The sequence below is a fragment of the Rhopalosiphum maidis genome, chromosome 4, assembly GCF_003676215.2.
Source record: "Rhopalosiphum maidis isolate BTI-1 chromosome 4, ASM367621v3, whole genome shotgun sequence".
Lineage (NCBI taxonomy): Eukaryota > Metazoa > Arthropoda > Insecta > Hemiptera > Aphididae > Rhopalosiphum > Rhopalosiphum maidis.
This window is the reverse complement of record NC_040880.1, coordinates 186,290-202,167: the sequence shown is the minus strand read 5'-3', so window position 1 is coordinate 202,167 and position 15,878 is coordinate 186,290. Positions and strand designations below refer to the sequence as shown.

General features: G+C 27.0%; 2 protein-coding genes across 2 annotated transcripts; one reads left to right on the top strand and one right to left on the bottom strand.

Moving 5' to 3' along the window:
- Window positions 1-1,342: 1,342 nt before the first annotated feature.
- Window positions 1,343-2,868, bottom strand: LOC114253691. The gene is made up of 4 exons (XM_028188672.1): window positions 2,860-2,868; window positions 2,186-2,405; window positions 1,785-2,053; window positions 1,343-1,579 (listed from the first exon to the last, which is right to left on the bottom strand). The coding sequence occupies exons 1-4, from the start codon at window positions 2,866-2,868 to the stop codon at window positions 1,343-1,345; spliced, it is 735 nt and encodes a 244-aa protein (XP_028044473.1).
- Window positions 2,869-3,074: 206 nt separating this feature from the next.
- Window positions 3,075-15,516, top strand: LOC113559920 (the record flags this gene model as incomplete). The annotated part of the gene is given in 16 exon segments (XM_026965702.1): window positions 3,075-3,135; window positions 3,218-3,337; window positions 3,436-3,552; window positions 5,320-5,436; window positions 5,498-5,754; window positions 6,848-6,899; window positions 8,093-8,212; window positions 9,085-9,216; window positions 9,386-9,496; window positions 9,499-9,707; window positions 9,710-9,774; window positions 13,862-14,039; window positions 14,104-14,378; window positions 14,443-14,611; window positions 14,682-15,020; window positions 15,103-15,516. Coding segments are annotated over 16 exon segments (2,736 nt in total), but the record flags the coding sequence as incomplete, so codon positions are not given.
- Between the last annotated feature and the right edge of the window lie 362 nt (window positions 15,517-15,878).

Sequence of the window (15,878 nt, the reverse complement as noted above, 5' to 3'; positions counted from 1 at the left end):
TAACAAATTTTCGTTCAGTAGAATACATTTTGTGACGTTAGCTTTAATATTAGAGTACATTTACCTATTATTAAATTTAAAGGCAAGAATACAAATGACAAATGACAATGACATATGATTTTATTGATATTATAATTTTAAAGTGAGTTAAAGCGTTGTAAAATATAACAACTTTATAATGTTCATAACTCACTTTAAAATGATAATATCATTAAAAGCGTATGTCATTGTCTAAATAATATTCTTACCTTTAAATTTTATAGGTTATAGGTAAATTTACTCTAATATTAAAGCTAACGTCACAAAATGTATTCTACTGAACGAAAATTTGTTATGATGTACGTTAGTAATAAAGAGACACATGCGGGTATGGCGTCCTCTTAAAGGTAAAATTGATTTACAAACATATCTGTTTAATGAAAAACGAAAATTTTTTCGCATATTATATTAATATTGTACATATTTGTATAATCTTTGTTATTATTATTCTATTATTAATTTAATTTTAATATTTAAAAAAAATGTATTTTATGTATTTATTTTTATGTAATAGATTCATTTCTATTAAATTGTATTTCAACTTCATAAATTCAATAGGAATTCGCAATTAATATTAGAATAATCGGTGTCTCACGTGTACTTACCTAATTGCGCTCCATTATTGACGCTGTTTCGTTGTTTATTTATGATATGATATTACATTTGGATTTGAACTAGGATTTTTGTCCGTTATGAAATCGTGGGTGGGTACTTATTTAAGATAGTTGCTTTAAAGGAAAAAAAGTGCACGCCACAATTAGCTCTTATTAAGAGGATACCATACCGGCATGTGTTGTACTGTTGTCTCTGTTTTACTAACGTACACATCATAACAAATTTTCGTTCAACAGAATACATTTTGTAATGTTAGCTTTAATATTAGAGTAAATTTACCTATTATCAAAGTTAAAGGTAAGAATATTATCTAAACAATGGCATAGGATTTTATTGATATTATCATTTTAAAGTCAGTTATGAAGTGGTAATATTTTACATAGCTGTCTTCTAATAACAATAAATAAATGAAAAATTCAACATAGGAGAATTTTACATTTTATATAATTATAATATTTTAGAAAAAATGAATGAATGTTTTAAAATGATTGAGGTATTATCATTATTATTAAAATTATAAATACTCTGACAAAGAAATATAGAAAAAGTAATTTATAATATTGTATTATGTAAAGTACCTTAGTCGTAATTATATAATATTTATATAATAATAATAATAAAAGTATGCTTTATACAATTTGATGAAAATAGTGAATACATAATAATATGTTGATACTAGTTATAGCAGTTAATGACTTTTAGCATTTGGGACATTCCTCTTAACATTTTCAGCTAAATTTCTTTTTCTTTTTATTGCATTTCTTTTGTTATTATCTATTTTTGCTGGTCGTCCTACTAATAAACGTTTATTACCTCTGGTGATGCCTGGCTTTCTTCTACTTACCATAGTAGGCTCTACTTGAATAGTTGCACGAGATCGATGCCTTAGTAATATACTACTACCAGCAGTACTCAATAATGATTCCTAAGTAGCAACTGATCTAACTTTCTTCAAACGATGTAAACATTTAGTGAGAAACTGAAGTATTTCTTTTAAATTTTTCAAAATTTGTTTTAATTAATTCTTGAATCTAATTAACATATTCATCAGACTATTGATCAATATTATAATTATCCAGATAATCAGTTGTAACTATTGTATTATTTGTATTTGTTATGAGAGATGATACATTATATTCAACAATTTCTGCTGCTTTTTCACTAAAATGACAATTATATTTTTCAAAATGAGGAGGCTTATAAAATGATCTTTCGGGTACATTTTCTCCAAATGCTAATTTAGCTAGCATATAGAGAGTAATAGCTGGTAAATTAGGCATGGATTCATTATGATGATGGTATACTGCTGCCTGATGCTTGCAAAAAGCTCGCAAGTTTTCTTTGGAACAAATACAAAAACCATGAGTGACATCTACTTCATAATAACCACAATCGGACCCTGATGGTACATTAAATATATTGTTAGGTAATTTTTCTATCAAATCTTTATTAATATAAACACTTCTTTTTAATTGATCCTCAAAAAGCAATTGAGCTGTGTCATTTCAACCATTAAAAAAAGTTCTTAAACGTCTTAAGTAGTAATCCTCAATACCTGTAAAAATAAAATCAACCAGTGCAATGGCATTATATGCCTTATTTCGGGAGAGTACTATGTCTTTAAAAAGCCGTACACTAACTTCACTAAAATTATTGGTCTGATTTCCATGGACAGTAGTATCTCTAAAAGCTAGATACCATAATTCTTTCCTCGACCAATAATTATTTATATATATCACCCATTTTTCATACTTAATTGGTAAAATTTCATCACTTATGCAATATTAATTTTAATATAATGTTTAATAATATATAGAGGATGATTTCTATGTTAGTATTACTGATTACCTATCTCATTTATTGACTACAAACAAATATACGTTGAAGGATTTTTACTGTTAATTTTAGTTATTAAACATTTTAAGTTATTATATTGGCGTTTTTTAATTATTTTAATAGGTATAATTAATTATAGTTTAAAAAATGAGTAACTTAATGGTAAGTTAATAAATACATATTTTATTTTATGTAAAACACATTCTGTTAAATTAAAAATTATGAATTGAACTACAAAAATGTAATATAACAAATTTAGTATGTATTGTTTTAGTGCAGATAATTTTTTTTTAAATAACATTCAATTTAAAATTCACTAATCCTATTAAATAATGTTAATATAATAAAACAAATATATAATAGAATTACAATGAACATTCCTTACTATTAAAATTAGTATAATTTGCTTAATTTTTGTAAAAACACAATTTTATTTAATTAATACAATTTAGTTTAGATTAGGTTAAATAATAAATGAAAAAATAATTTCTTGTTGTGTTAATTGTATATTTTATGATTGGTTAAAAAAAATTTTTAATTTGTTTATTCTTAGGAAAACCAATAATTTTTTAAACCTAGAAGAACATTTTATTGGATTTGATATTGATGATAAAGTATTGATAATATTTAAAAATAAGAAAAAATGTAAGTTTTTTAATCATGATATGTTCATACAGCTTTTATATTTAACTGAAAATTCAATGTTATATTATATGGTTGTATTTAGTATTAAAAATGGAACTTAGTAAAGAAACAGGTGAGCCTATGGAGGTAGACGAGCCAACTGTCAGTCCATCCAATGTTCATAATAATCATATTAATAAAAAGAAACAATCTAAATCAAGTAGTAAGTTAGAAAAATTATATTTGTAAACCTGTTTATTTTCTTTTGTTTTATAACATGAATAAAATATGTATATATATAATTTTTTAAATAATTTATAGTATCAACACCAGAACCTAATGATATAAAGGATAATTGGAGTAATAAGAGGCATAAGAAAGACAACACACGCAGTGATACCTTAGAACCTTTGAAATTACATGTTCCGCCTTCTTTAGGTGAGTGGCAAAAATTTATAATATATGTATCTGAAAATATAAAATCTCCCAATTCATTTTCACTTGGTACACACAATTTTCCAATTCATTCACATTAAATATATATACATGTTAAATGTTAATTTTTATAGGTGTTATTAACTTAATTTTTAATGTATTTATTGCTATTCTTTATTGACATATTGATATTCTTTGTTTTACGTATATCCATCATATATCCTACAAACAATCTTAGGAATACCAACATAATATAATATATTATTTATAGTTAATAAATAAGTAGTAAAATAAGATAGACAAATGGGTATTAATCTGTTGTACACACTAGGTGTACTGTAAAATAGTGTGAATAGGTTTAAAATATAAGTAGATTATATCTTTAAAAAAATTCGTAATCTTTTATAATTTCATTGGCAAAATAAAATCTATGATATACATTATAATTTTAAGTCACCACGATTAAAGATTATGAAAGATAATAAAATAATTAACATAGTTAAAATATATAATTTTTGTCCAAATTTAATTTACAAATATATTTATAAAAAATAATTGTACTTAAATATTGTTAAGAATTTTTTAATTCAAGTTCAAACTAACTATAATGAACATTGTATTTAATTTTCATACTTCAGCTATACAAATTGAAGATTTCAAAAATTTTTTTTATAAAATAGTTACAGTTGGTAAATTTTTATAATGTTGACAAATTTTGTAATTATTTGAGCTTTAAATGCATATAAGAAAAATTGTGCATAATAATTGTATAATGTTTATAAGAATAATTTATCTTAGGCCCTGTATTACTTTCTAAGAATTTAGACCCAGTGAATAATCAACATTTATAGAAAAATAATTTAAATATTTTAATACTTATAAATAGCTCAATAAGTGTCTAAATATTTTTAAAATTATATCATGTAAGTCCAAACTAAATCAACTTTTCTATCCAAAACCACCATTTTATCTTCTACTTATTGTTAAAAAAAAAAAACCATAAATTTAAAATCAATACATAAATTGCTCAGCCTATAATCTAAAATAAGTACAGGAAAAAATATTATCTTATGTGTATACCTAATAATTTATTTATTTAAGTTATAGAAAATAAGACTACATTTTTCCCAAAGAGAGACAGTATCCACATTTGCTAATGAAAAAACTAAGTAAAATTAGGTTATGCATGTATCATAAACAAAAACTAAATAGATACTGATATTTTTTTATTAGATGAATGAAATTCTAATAAATATTTACATGCATTTGACTAATTATAGAATTTATGTAATTTTATGTTCAAATTCTTTGAATTTTTTACATTTTGATGACTATTGTATTTTGCAATTAGGTATGTTGAATTTAAAATAATGAAAAAGGCTAATTTAATTAGAGATATTATCACATTTAAGTTACTTTTACAGAATATAATTTTAAATTTCTATGTTTTAAAAAAAGTATTTATCAGAATTATTTATATTTTATTTTATATCCAAATGTCAAATAATAAATTATTTTTTCTTAATATCACATTCTATAGAAGTAATTGTTTTGAAATTTTTACACAAATTTTTATTAATTACCATTATTACTTACTAATAAAGAGTACCTATTATATTTCATGTTTGGTGTATGTTTTATGCTGTGTTAAAGGTTTTCTAAATATGAATAAACATAGAATTTAATTATAAATATTATAACTAAACATTTTTGATATTATATTATATTTTATTAGTTTTGTATCATGTTAATTGATTTTTAATGTTTCAGAACTTACCACTCCTACATTCAACTTAACTTCTTCTTACACTAGAACGCGTCGTACTACAGCCAGTATAAAAAAGTCGGATGTTAGTAATGCTATTTTCAAAATCCCATTTGAGCATGGTAAGTAAATTAATTATTAATGATTTATTTTGGTGGATTATCTGTGATAAATATTTTTCAGGATGGAAACGAGAATTAGTTTACAGAACACCAAGTGAATCTGCTGTTCTCAATCGGGCACATACTAGAGCTGATGTATACTATCATTCTCCAAATAACCAAAAACTACGATCATTACGAGAAATTCAGGAACTATTGAATATTTCATCTGATAAAAGTTTTCTAACTACAGATTATTTTACTTTTGTTAGAAAACCAATTGGTGTCAATGATAGATCAAAAGAACTGATCAGAAATGCACATTTCAAATCATTTAAGGTAATAAAAACAAAGCTGCAAATGAACCTAGTCCCAGTATAACCTTTTATGACAAATTAAATCTCAGATTTTTTTAGGGTATATACCAATAAGTTCAGTGAAATTTTAGGTATAATACTAATTGAATCCATGTTTTAATATTAATTGAGTACTGTCAAATTAAAAAAAAAAAAAAAACATTTTCCTTCCTATTTTTACAGAATTAGGACTGTCTGTAACAAAAAAATCTACAGATATGGTTAAAAATGATTTTTTTTAAAATTGTAATTATTATAGGAACATTTCTAATTTTTATATATATATTTCGCATTGTATAGGTATTCAACAAAATGTTTATAATTGGTAAATGTTTGAATGGGCTGAATAAAACTACTTATATAAAATTATATTTTTCTCAAAATAATCCTAGGACTCAATTCGTATAAGTAATTTTAGTTTTCTAACCCTGGACTCAATTAGTATATCCCGTTTGTACCCAGAAGTCAATTAGTATATTATTTTTTTCCCGTTCAGGTATAGGGACTCAATTATAGTATACAACGTGTTAAGTATTATTACTATGAATAACAACATAAACGTGTTTTATAGACCTTTATTATTAACAGCATAAACCGTAATGATTAACATTGCAATTTTACTCGATAATAATCGATGGAAAGTCCCCACCGATCGTAATATGATACTGTTGATTATATATCAATACTATACGTGTAATATAAATGCTGAATATGCAACACAACGAAAAACAATTTTGTATATAATTTTTGTTCTTTGTACCAATTTATCTTAACACAGTACGGCTTTCAATTTGTATACAACTTTTTAATTCTTATTCCTTGCTTTTTTATTGAATCCTAAACATTTCAAACTGAGAATTTCAAACAGTTTGGTGAAAATTGATAATTGATCATTAAAATAGTTCAAATTTCATTAAGTTTGGAATGTTCGAGTATGGAAACTAATGTGATTTTTTTACAATGGATCATTCAATAATGCACACAAACACATGACTCTTTATGCATATACTTTTCATATTTTATATATATAACTGTTAAAAAAACCGACCATTTGCAATTATCTTTATAATTTTTAGGAAAACACTTCTGTTGGCGCTGCTGTTCAATCTAAAAAATCTAAAACACCTACACAGCGCCCATCATTTGATTTTAAAAACAAAAAGTCTGCTAGTAAAACTAAAAAAAATTCGAAGACTTCCTCAAGATCAAGATCCAAAAGAGGTAAATATAAATATATTTTATTATTTAGTTAAACATTTGCAGTGCTGCCCATACTATTAATAGATTTACGCCTTAAACTTCCTTAAATGTAGACTACGACAAACATTTAATACAGTTAATTAAGTTGTTATGTTCTAATAAAAAATAATAAAGGCCTAATAATTTATACGGGTGTCTTACGAAGATCTGACAAATCAAATAACTCTTGTTCTAATCAATATTTTTTAAAACATTTTTTTAAATATAATTCATAGACACTTGCGCTACATTTGTAGTATACATTTTTTATTTTTTAACACTGAAATAAAAAACTAAAAAATTGATAAAAAGATTTCCAAAAATATTCGAAAATAACCAATTTGTGAATCTAATTAAAAAAAAAAATTAGATAGTAAAAACATTTATTTAAGTCCAGTGACTGATATTTTACAATTTATTTAAATATTAATATTCTCGTTAAGTAAATTACGACCTAGTTTATGTAAAACAATAAAAAAATAGTTAGATTTCAAACATTTAAAAATGTTTATATAAAATATTAAAAAAATATATATATTTTTTGAAATTATAAAATTTCTAACATAAACTAGATCATAATTTATCTTACGAGAATATTGATATTTAAAAATATAAAGGAATCAGCCACTGGACTTAAAAAAATGTTTTTAACATCTAAATTTTTTTTAAAATCAAATTTACAATTTTCTGTATTAAAAAATAAAAAATGTAAACTAAAAATGAAGCACAAATGCCTATGATTTATATTTATAAGAAATAGTATAAAAATATTGATTATAACAAAAGTTATTTCATTATTTAATTTAAGAGATCTCCATTGGACACTCTGTATAAAAATTTACAACCTAATTAATATTTGAATTTGAATTTGACTCTCTAGTAGCACTAACAAGTAGATACTTATTTCCTATCTCTTGTCATCCTACGATACTCGTAGTTGTATACTACAACTAGTAAGTCAAATCTAAATCAAAACAATGAGCTATAAAATGTCATTAGTATTGTTTGTCTATTCCCATAGTGTGACGTCCTCTTATAAGTAATTGATTATAGTAATATATAACCTAAAAAATAAATAACATCTAAACAACGTCCACCATTTAATTATGATTTGACAGGCAATGGAAACAAAAATTCTGCTAGTAAAATGAAAATTGTTTTTAAAACTGTAAAGACTTCCTCAAGATTAAGATCCAAAAAAGGTAAATATAAATATATTTTATTATTTAGCTAATCATTTAAACTTCTTTAAATGTAAACTACCACAAACATTTAATACAGGTAATAATGTTGTTATGTTCTAATATAAAATAATAAAGACCTAACAATTTATATAATAATTTACCACTTAATTAATATTTTAGTTTTAATTTTACTCTCTAGTAGCATTGACAAGTAAATACTTATTTCCCATATCTTGCAATCATACGAGTATGCAACTAGTAAGTCTAAGCGCGTAGCTAAGGGGAGGGTTTCAGGGTTCAGACCTCCTCAGAAATTTTTTCTTGAGATAAGATTGAATAGCTTTAAATGCCTATTATATTTAAAACTTGTATAATATAACATATTTATACTCTAAACCCCCCACCATATTTTTTTCTGGCTACGGTCTTGAGTAAGTCAAATTCATATCAAAACAATGAGTTATAAAATGTCATTAGTATTGTTTATCTATACCCATAATGTGATGCCCCCTAAATAAGGAATTGATTATAGTTTAGTATACCAATTATAATATTAAAATTTGTTTGTAAATTTAATTTATATTAATTTTAAATAAATAACCTATTTTGAAAAATATATGTTAATACACAGAATTGTTGATAAATTAGAGTATGCACCTTTCTTAAATAATGCATCTCATTGTGAAATTCGAAATTGTGTACAGAATCTATGAAATATATATATTTAAATTAAATACTATTCCATATATTTAAAATTGCATTTAAATATGATAATTTTAAATTCAGTGTAACTCTGTATATATTTATTTGGTTAATAATCTGAAAAATTACAGTTATATATTTTATTGTACTATTTTAATACAGAATTAATGTTTTACATTATTACATAGGGAATTCAGAATCAATGGATACATCTTCATCCACACCTAAATACATATCTGAAGACCAGCAAGCTGTTCAATCTAGTATATCGACAAAAGTTTCTCCTAAACTTGAGAACATTGATATAAATACCACAATCATGAAAAAACGGTAACATATAGGCTTTTTTTAAATTTTTTTTGCTTAAACAGTTTTTGCTTATTAGCTTATTATTTGGCTACACAAATATAATACACAATTAAGGGATTGTAATCCTTATGCTTTCTTCTTCATAATATTTCCTCAATCAAATCATATTATACGTGAATGATAAAAATACATTGCCAGCATCAGATAGGAAAATCATCATGCAGACTCGTTGTGGTATGCGGTGCCCTAATATTGATGAACCTGTCTCTTTAACGTGTACTCGTAGTCTAATCATCTCTTAGGTACTGTGGTTGTTGGTACTACTAAACCGGAGAAACTACGTGTTGAACCGATTCGTAAAAGACAAGTTCATCAAGTATCAAGTACGCCAATTTCTAAAATTGAAGAACCACATTATAAAATTGATGAATATAGAGATGGAAATGTATCCAAAACTAAAATGGTCGATGATAGTTTTTACGTACAGTATGTTTATGAGTATGTTTATATGTAAAACGAGGATCTAGTTTAATGACTATTGTTATTCAAGAGCTCAAAAATTTGCCAGAGTAAGTTAATATTTAATTTTCCCTATCCTTTGTGGGAATGTAATAATGGACCAGGCACACTGTAACGTTGGTCATTGGTCTTGCTTGTATGAATGAGTGTAAGTTAATTTTCGTTTTTTTACTGCTTTAATCATTTGGTTATGTTTGTTTTAGATTTGAGCAGAAAGTTAACCGTTCCTATATTGTTTTCAACCCCAGTTTGTTATTTGCTTATTGTTTCATACAATATGTTCTAAGGCCTAATTTGTGCTATCGGCACATCCTTTTTGACTAAGTCTTCCCGTCTGGTTTTTGGGTCTTTCCAGCAGGCTTGTTACTTACAGGTTTTTTCCTAATACTGCTTTATTTAATTCATATACTAGACGGATCAGTGCAATGTATAGTTGATTTTTTAGTTCTATTAATAATACTCGGGATCCTAATGTCTTTGCTAGCCCATAGTAACATTTGTTGCCTGTTTGTATTCTAGCTGCTACTTTCTTCGCTGTATCATTATGTTCTGTTACCATAGTTCCGAGATATTTAAATTGTTGCACTTTGTTGAAGTTATACTTTCCAATGTTCAATATGTTAGTAGGTGGTTGCAGTTTCCTTGTGCCAACACACATATATGCTATTTTTCCTTCATTACACTGTAATCCTACTTTCGCTGCGATTTTCTCTAATTTGAAGAATACATTTTTTAAACTCTCTTGTGATTCTTCTAATAAGACTACATCATCCGCATACGCTAGCAATACAATTGAAAACTCTTGTAATATATAACCTTGATTATTAACATTAATTTCCCTTATTATTCTTTCTAACATCAGGTTAAATAAGAAAGGTGATAGAGCATCACCTTGTTTTAAGCCAGATTTTACCTGTGCTGGGTCCGAAATCAAGCCACCAACCTTAACTTTGACTTTTGTTTCCATTACACTTATCATAATTAGATTTATTAACATATTAGGGAGAGGGAAATCCTTCAGTATTTTCATTATGCTTTCTCTGTGTATAAAGTCGTAAGCTTTTTGGAAGTCAATGAAAAGTGAATTCCTTATCATATTCCCAAGCTTTCTGAAAGAGCTGTCTTAATATAAATATCTGATCAATAGTTGACCTTCCCATCCTGAAGCCACCTTGATAATTTCCGATTATTTCTTCTGCCCTTCCTTTTATTATTGATAAGATTCAATTAGATAATATCTTATATGTCACATTCAATACGGAGATACCTCTATAGTTGTTACACTCCTGAGTATGTCCCTTCTTATATATTGGGTAAATTAACGCAATCTTCCAGTCTTCAGGTAAATTTTTTCTACTCCATATGTTTCCGATTAGATCCCATATCCTTTTGACCATTTCTTTTCCTCCCTTTTTTAATAATTCTGCTTGTATTCCATCCTCACCTGGGGATTTATTATTTTTTAACATTTTTGTTTGTATTTCAATTTCCTCTAGTGTTGGTTCCGGACATTCATTGTTATTCTCGTTATAGTTATACTAAAAGAAAAGTTAACATCTCCTCTGGCTCATCACAGTTCAGTAGATCTTCAAAATAACTTTTCCATCTCTCTATCAATGCTTCGTTCATGGTTATTAAAGAACCCATGTTGTCTTTGAGGAAACGTTCTTTCTTTTTATATTTACCCCCAAGTTTATTTACTTGTTGATACAGCTCTCTAGTTCTATGGCCTCGTTAGTAATTTTCAACACTTACTATTATATTTTCCATATACTTTCTTTTTTCACACCTAAATTATGCGCTTTTTTTGTCTTGTTTTAAATATTTTAAAATTGTTTTCATTATTTACATCTCCAACCATTTTTGTCTTACTTTCTTTCGTCTTATAATTGCTTCCTCGCATATCCTCTTGAACCGTTGTTTGATAGTGTTCTATATCTTACATGACGGATACACCGTCACTTCTTTAATAGTTTCCCTTAACTCCGTCCACTATTCATCTGGTTCTTCGTTATCTGTAGCTGCTTTTAGTTTTAAAAACTTCGATATTTTCTTTGTATGTCTTGTCCATATTGTCATTCTTTAGTTAATCGATATCATACCTCACTATTTTATTTATTTGTTTTCGTTTCTCCATCTTCCGTAGTTTCACTTTTATCCATATACCCATTAATAAGTAGTAAGTGTCCATATCTGCTCCCCGTAACGTTCTTACATTGGTGATACAATTTTTAAACTTATGATTATAATTATAATAATTAGGAGACATGGTCAATTTGGTTTCTATTTTCCATCTGGGGATACCCACATATACTTATAGATGTTTTTACGAAGGAACATCATACTTTTTATAATCATCCCTTTTCTCATTGCAAAATCTATTAGCATATACCCATTACTGTTGGTTCTTTCGTGTAAACTGTGGCCCTTAGTTGTTGTTCTTTATTCCAATTATCTTACTACCCTTGCATTCAAATCACCCACAATTATTTTAATGCTTCCCACTGATACATCATAGACATCTTCCAGAATAGTGTAGAATTCTTCATTTTCATCATTTCCCTTATCTTCCATAGGCGCATGCACGTTAATTATTATCATATCCAAGCCATTCGTTTTTATAGTTATATTCGATAATCTTGGATTGATGTCTTTGAAAATTTTGACTGTATGTATTATCGACTCATGCACAGTAAAACCCGTTCCTAATTTATGGCTCTTTTCACATTTCTCATTGAAGATAGTTGTTTGTGAGATTTTTACATTTCCTGCCTCCTCCCATCTAACTTCCTGTAAAGCTAAAAGTTTTATTCCGTATTTTTCTATTTGTTTAGTTAGACTTAATGCTGATCCCGCCTTATATAGTGTCTGTATATTCCATGTGCCCCAAAACATATCCAATTTCTTATTTCTGTCCGTTTTTCCATTTCATCTAGTCCGAGGCTTGGGTTTTGAATCTTGAACAAAGGTTGTTTTACTAGGCAAGGTGGTTAACTCTGCGCTAAACCCCAAGTCTGGAAGGACACTTAAGGCTCATGTCGGGAAATTTTAATGCATTTTACGATGTATAGGCTGATGGGAGTGCCACTTTCCCTACGCCTATACTAAACTGAACCAACTAGTTAAAGTCAGTACAGTTTAGAGCTCGGGACCACAGGTTCGCCATACCCGCACCACTAGTTAGTGGTCCCCTTAGGGGCATGTAAAAGTTAGTGGTCTTTATATGTGCCTGATCAGGAACATAATTACCATGCACTCTGTCTTTGGGGAGTCACTGATTTCTTGGTTCAGATCTTACCTTTCCAAAAGATATAAATATAACGGCAGGTATCCCTCAAGCAGGCCACTTATCTCCGATTTTCTTCTCCTTATTTGTAAACTGTGTTAAAAGCGTCATAAAACACTGCCAATTTTTCTTGTTTACCGATAATATAAAGTTATTTCATCGTATCAGTGCTCCTCGGGATTGCATCCATCTTCAAAATAACCTCAATTCCTTGGTTACATGGGAAGGTTTTCTGGAAAAGAATTTCTACGGACTTCAAGTTGTCTATTTCCTTAAAAGTCCTTTTTTGCTCATTTGTTTGTTCTCTACTGGAGTATGGAGCTGTTATTTGGTGCCCAACAACTATGAATGTCAGCTACCATCTTGAAAGAGTCCAACACAAGTTTCTGAAGTGTGTATCTTTCCAGTTATCAATTGATTACATTGACTACTACCCAGTACTTTGCCGCCTGCGCTTGACAACGCTGGTTGCAAGGCAAATTGAAATAAACGTATCATTATTGGGGAAACTCATTGATGGTCGAATTGACTAGCCAGTTCTTTTAAAAAAGTTTAATTTTAGGATCCCAACTTGTAATTCTCACTGTATCTTCCCTTTCTATATTCTTATTTGTTCTGTGAATTATTTGCAAAACAGTCCTATAGCCCGCATGATGAGATTAGCGAAAGAGGTTAGGTTAAGTCCATCGTTTCTATTGGGGGCTAAACCAGTTATTAATGTAATGTTCACAATGATTTGTATTTTATACTATTACGTTTAATAAATAAATAATTAAATATTTAAGAATGCTTTTATATAATTAGATCAATAAAATCATTATATAATGAATTTTTTTTTTCAAATTTTACAGGAATTCTGAAATGAATGGTTCATTTAAAAAAATGTCAACATCTTTAACATCTATGCAAACATTTAACTACATGGTTAAAGCATTGGGACACGTTTTTAAATATTTAAATACACGTGAGCTTGTATCCGCTTCTAGAGTATGTACCGCCTGGAATATAATTGCAATGAACAAGTTATTAGTAAGTACCTATAAACTTTAAATTTTTACAATATATGTTTGCTAATTTATTCAATTATTTTTAGTGGCAAAATTGTCGTTTAAAAAATGCTATGGTCTATAACTGGGAAAGGTTTGTAGACTCGATTGATCAACAAAGAACTGATACGTTAGATACTAGACGAATGTCAATACCTGTACAAAATGATGAATTCAAAAATTTTTGGTTGCATTTTTCCAAAGCAATTAAAAGAGCACAGAATTTAAAATTCATTGAATTGTATAAATGTCCTACCCATGTAGTTGAAGATATTATTCACTCATTACCTCAACTTGAAGTACTTAATGCAACTTCAATAAAGTAATAAAGAAAAAAATATCCATTTTTTTTTAAAAATTATTTTAATAATTGATTTTATTTTTAGAAATCCAAATGTAACAAAAGAGACAAAAAATCCCCATGATCTTATGGCCCTAAACTTAAATTATTTAGGCCAAATGACAAACCTCACTGAGTTAAGACTAAAAGGTTTAACTGGAATCAAATTAACGTCATTGCCATCATTTGAAAATTTAATAAATTTAAATAAATTTGTAAGTTTATTAAATAACTTAATATTTATGGAAAAACAGTTAAAATATTTATTATGTTTTTACTATTTAGTCATTAACCTCTATAAATTCATTTCCAAAAGACATCTGTCAGAGTTTGGATACTATTACTGATAACATAGAGTTTTTGGAAATTGGTGATTGCGATGTCTTATCAAAAGATTTTGCTGTGTCACTAAAAAGATTTGTCAATTTGAAATCGTTGAGACTGGAAAATTGTTGCGGTAAATGGGAAAGTTATGTACAAGACGTTTTTACTGCTATAAGGGGTCTTGAAAAGCTTACTATTCTGGAATTGGTAAACATAGAATTCAGTAATTGTGTTGAAGATGAGTTGGAAAAATGTGTTGGCATTAAAGCTTTACTGATTATTCCTACTTATATGAACAAAGTATGTATACTTAATATGCGTTAAATTATTTTATACAATCTATTTATTTATATTTAAAACTATGGTTGTCTTTATTTTTTAGTCTGCAACTACCAACTGCCACTTGATTGACTGCGTCAAAAAACTCTCCAAGACTTTAACACACTTGGTTTGGGGATTGACTCTTGAATTACTTCGTGTTACTGATATATTTATAACTGCAAATCAACAAAACCAGCATAGTATTGGTTATAATTTAGAATTATCCCATACCAATGAAAAGACCAACCACATACCTATACTAAGGACAAGAAAACCCAGACAGCGACCAGAAGAAGAGTCTGCTCCCGAAAATGACAAGAATAAAGACAAATTAGATGAAATTAACTTACTTTCAGTTACTGATCTAGAGAAACTGTTAGATACAATGATGCCAGATGCTAAAACTAGGGTAATAAAGGTTCCCTTTTCAAGAACAGTTAGAGTTTATTTGAGTGAACAGTTTAATTATCTTTGAATTAAATGTTTAGTATTCATTTGTTTCTTTACGTTAAAAACCTTTCATATTATGATTCTATTTTTGTGAACATGACAAATTTTTTTTCTTAATTTAAGGTTGAAGATATTAATAATAATTTAAATTATTAGTTACAACTTATAATGTACATGTATTATGTTTTTCTATATGTATAATAAAACTCATCATTAAGCATAAATGTTATTATACATTTAATAGATTTATAATTGTAATAATTTTTGTCATTTATAACTCGTATATTTTTTTTCATTTTGTAAATAATATAAAACTATAATTTGAAACTGTAAATTTTTCCATTCATTGTATAGTAATAATAAAAATAATTTTAATTTAATTCTAAA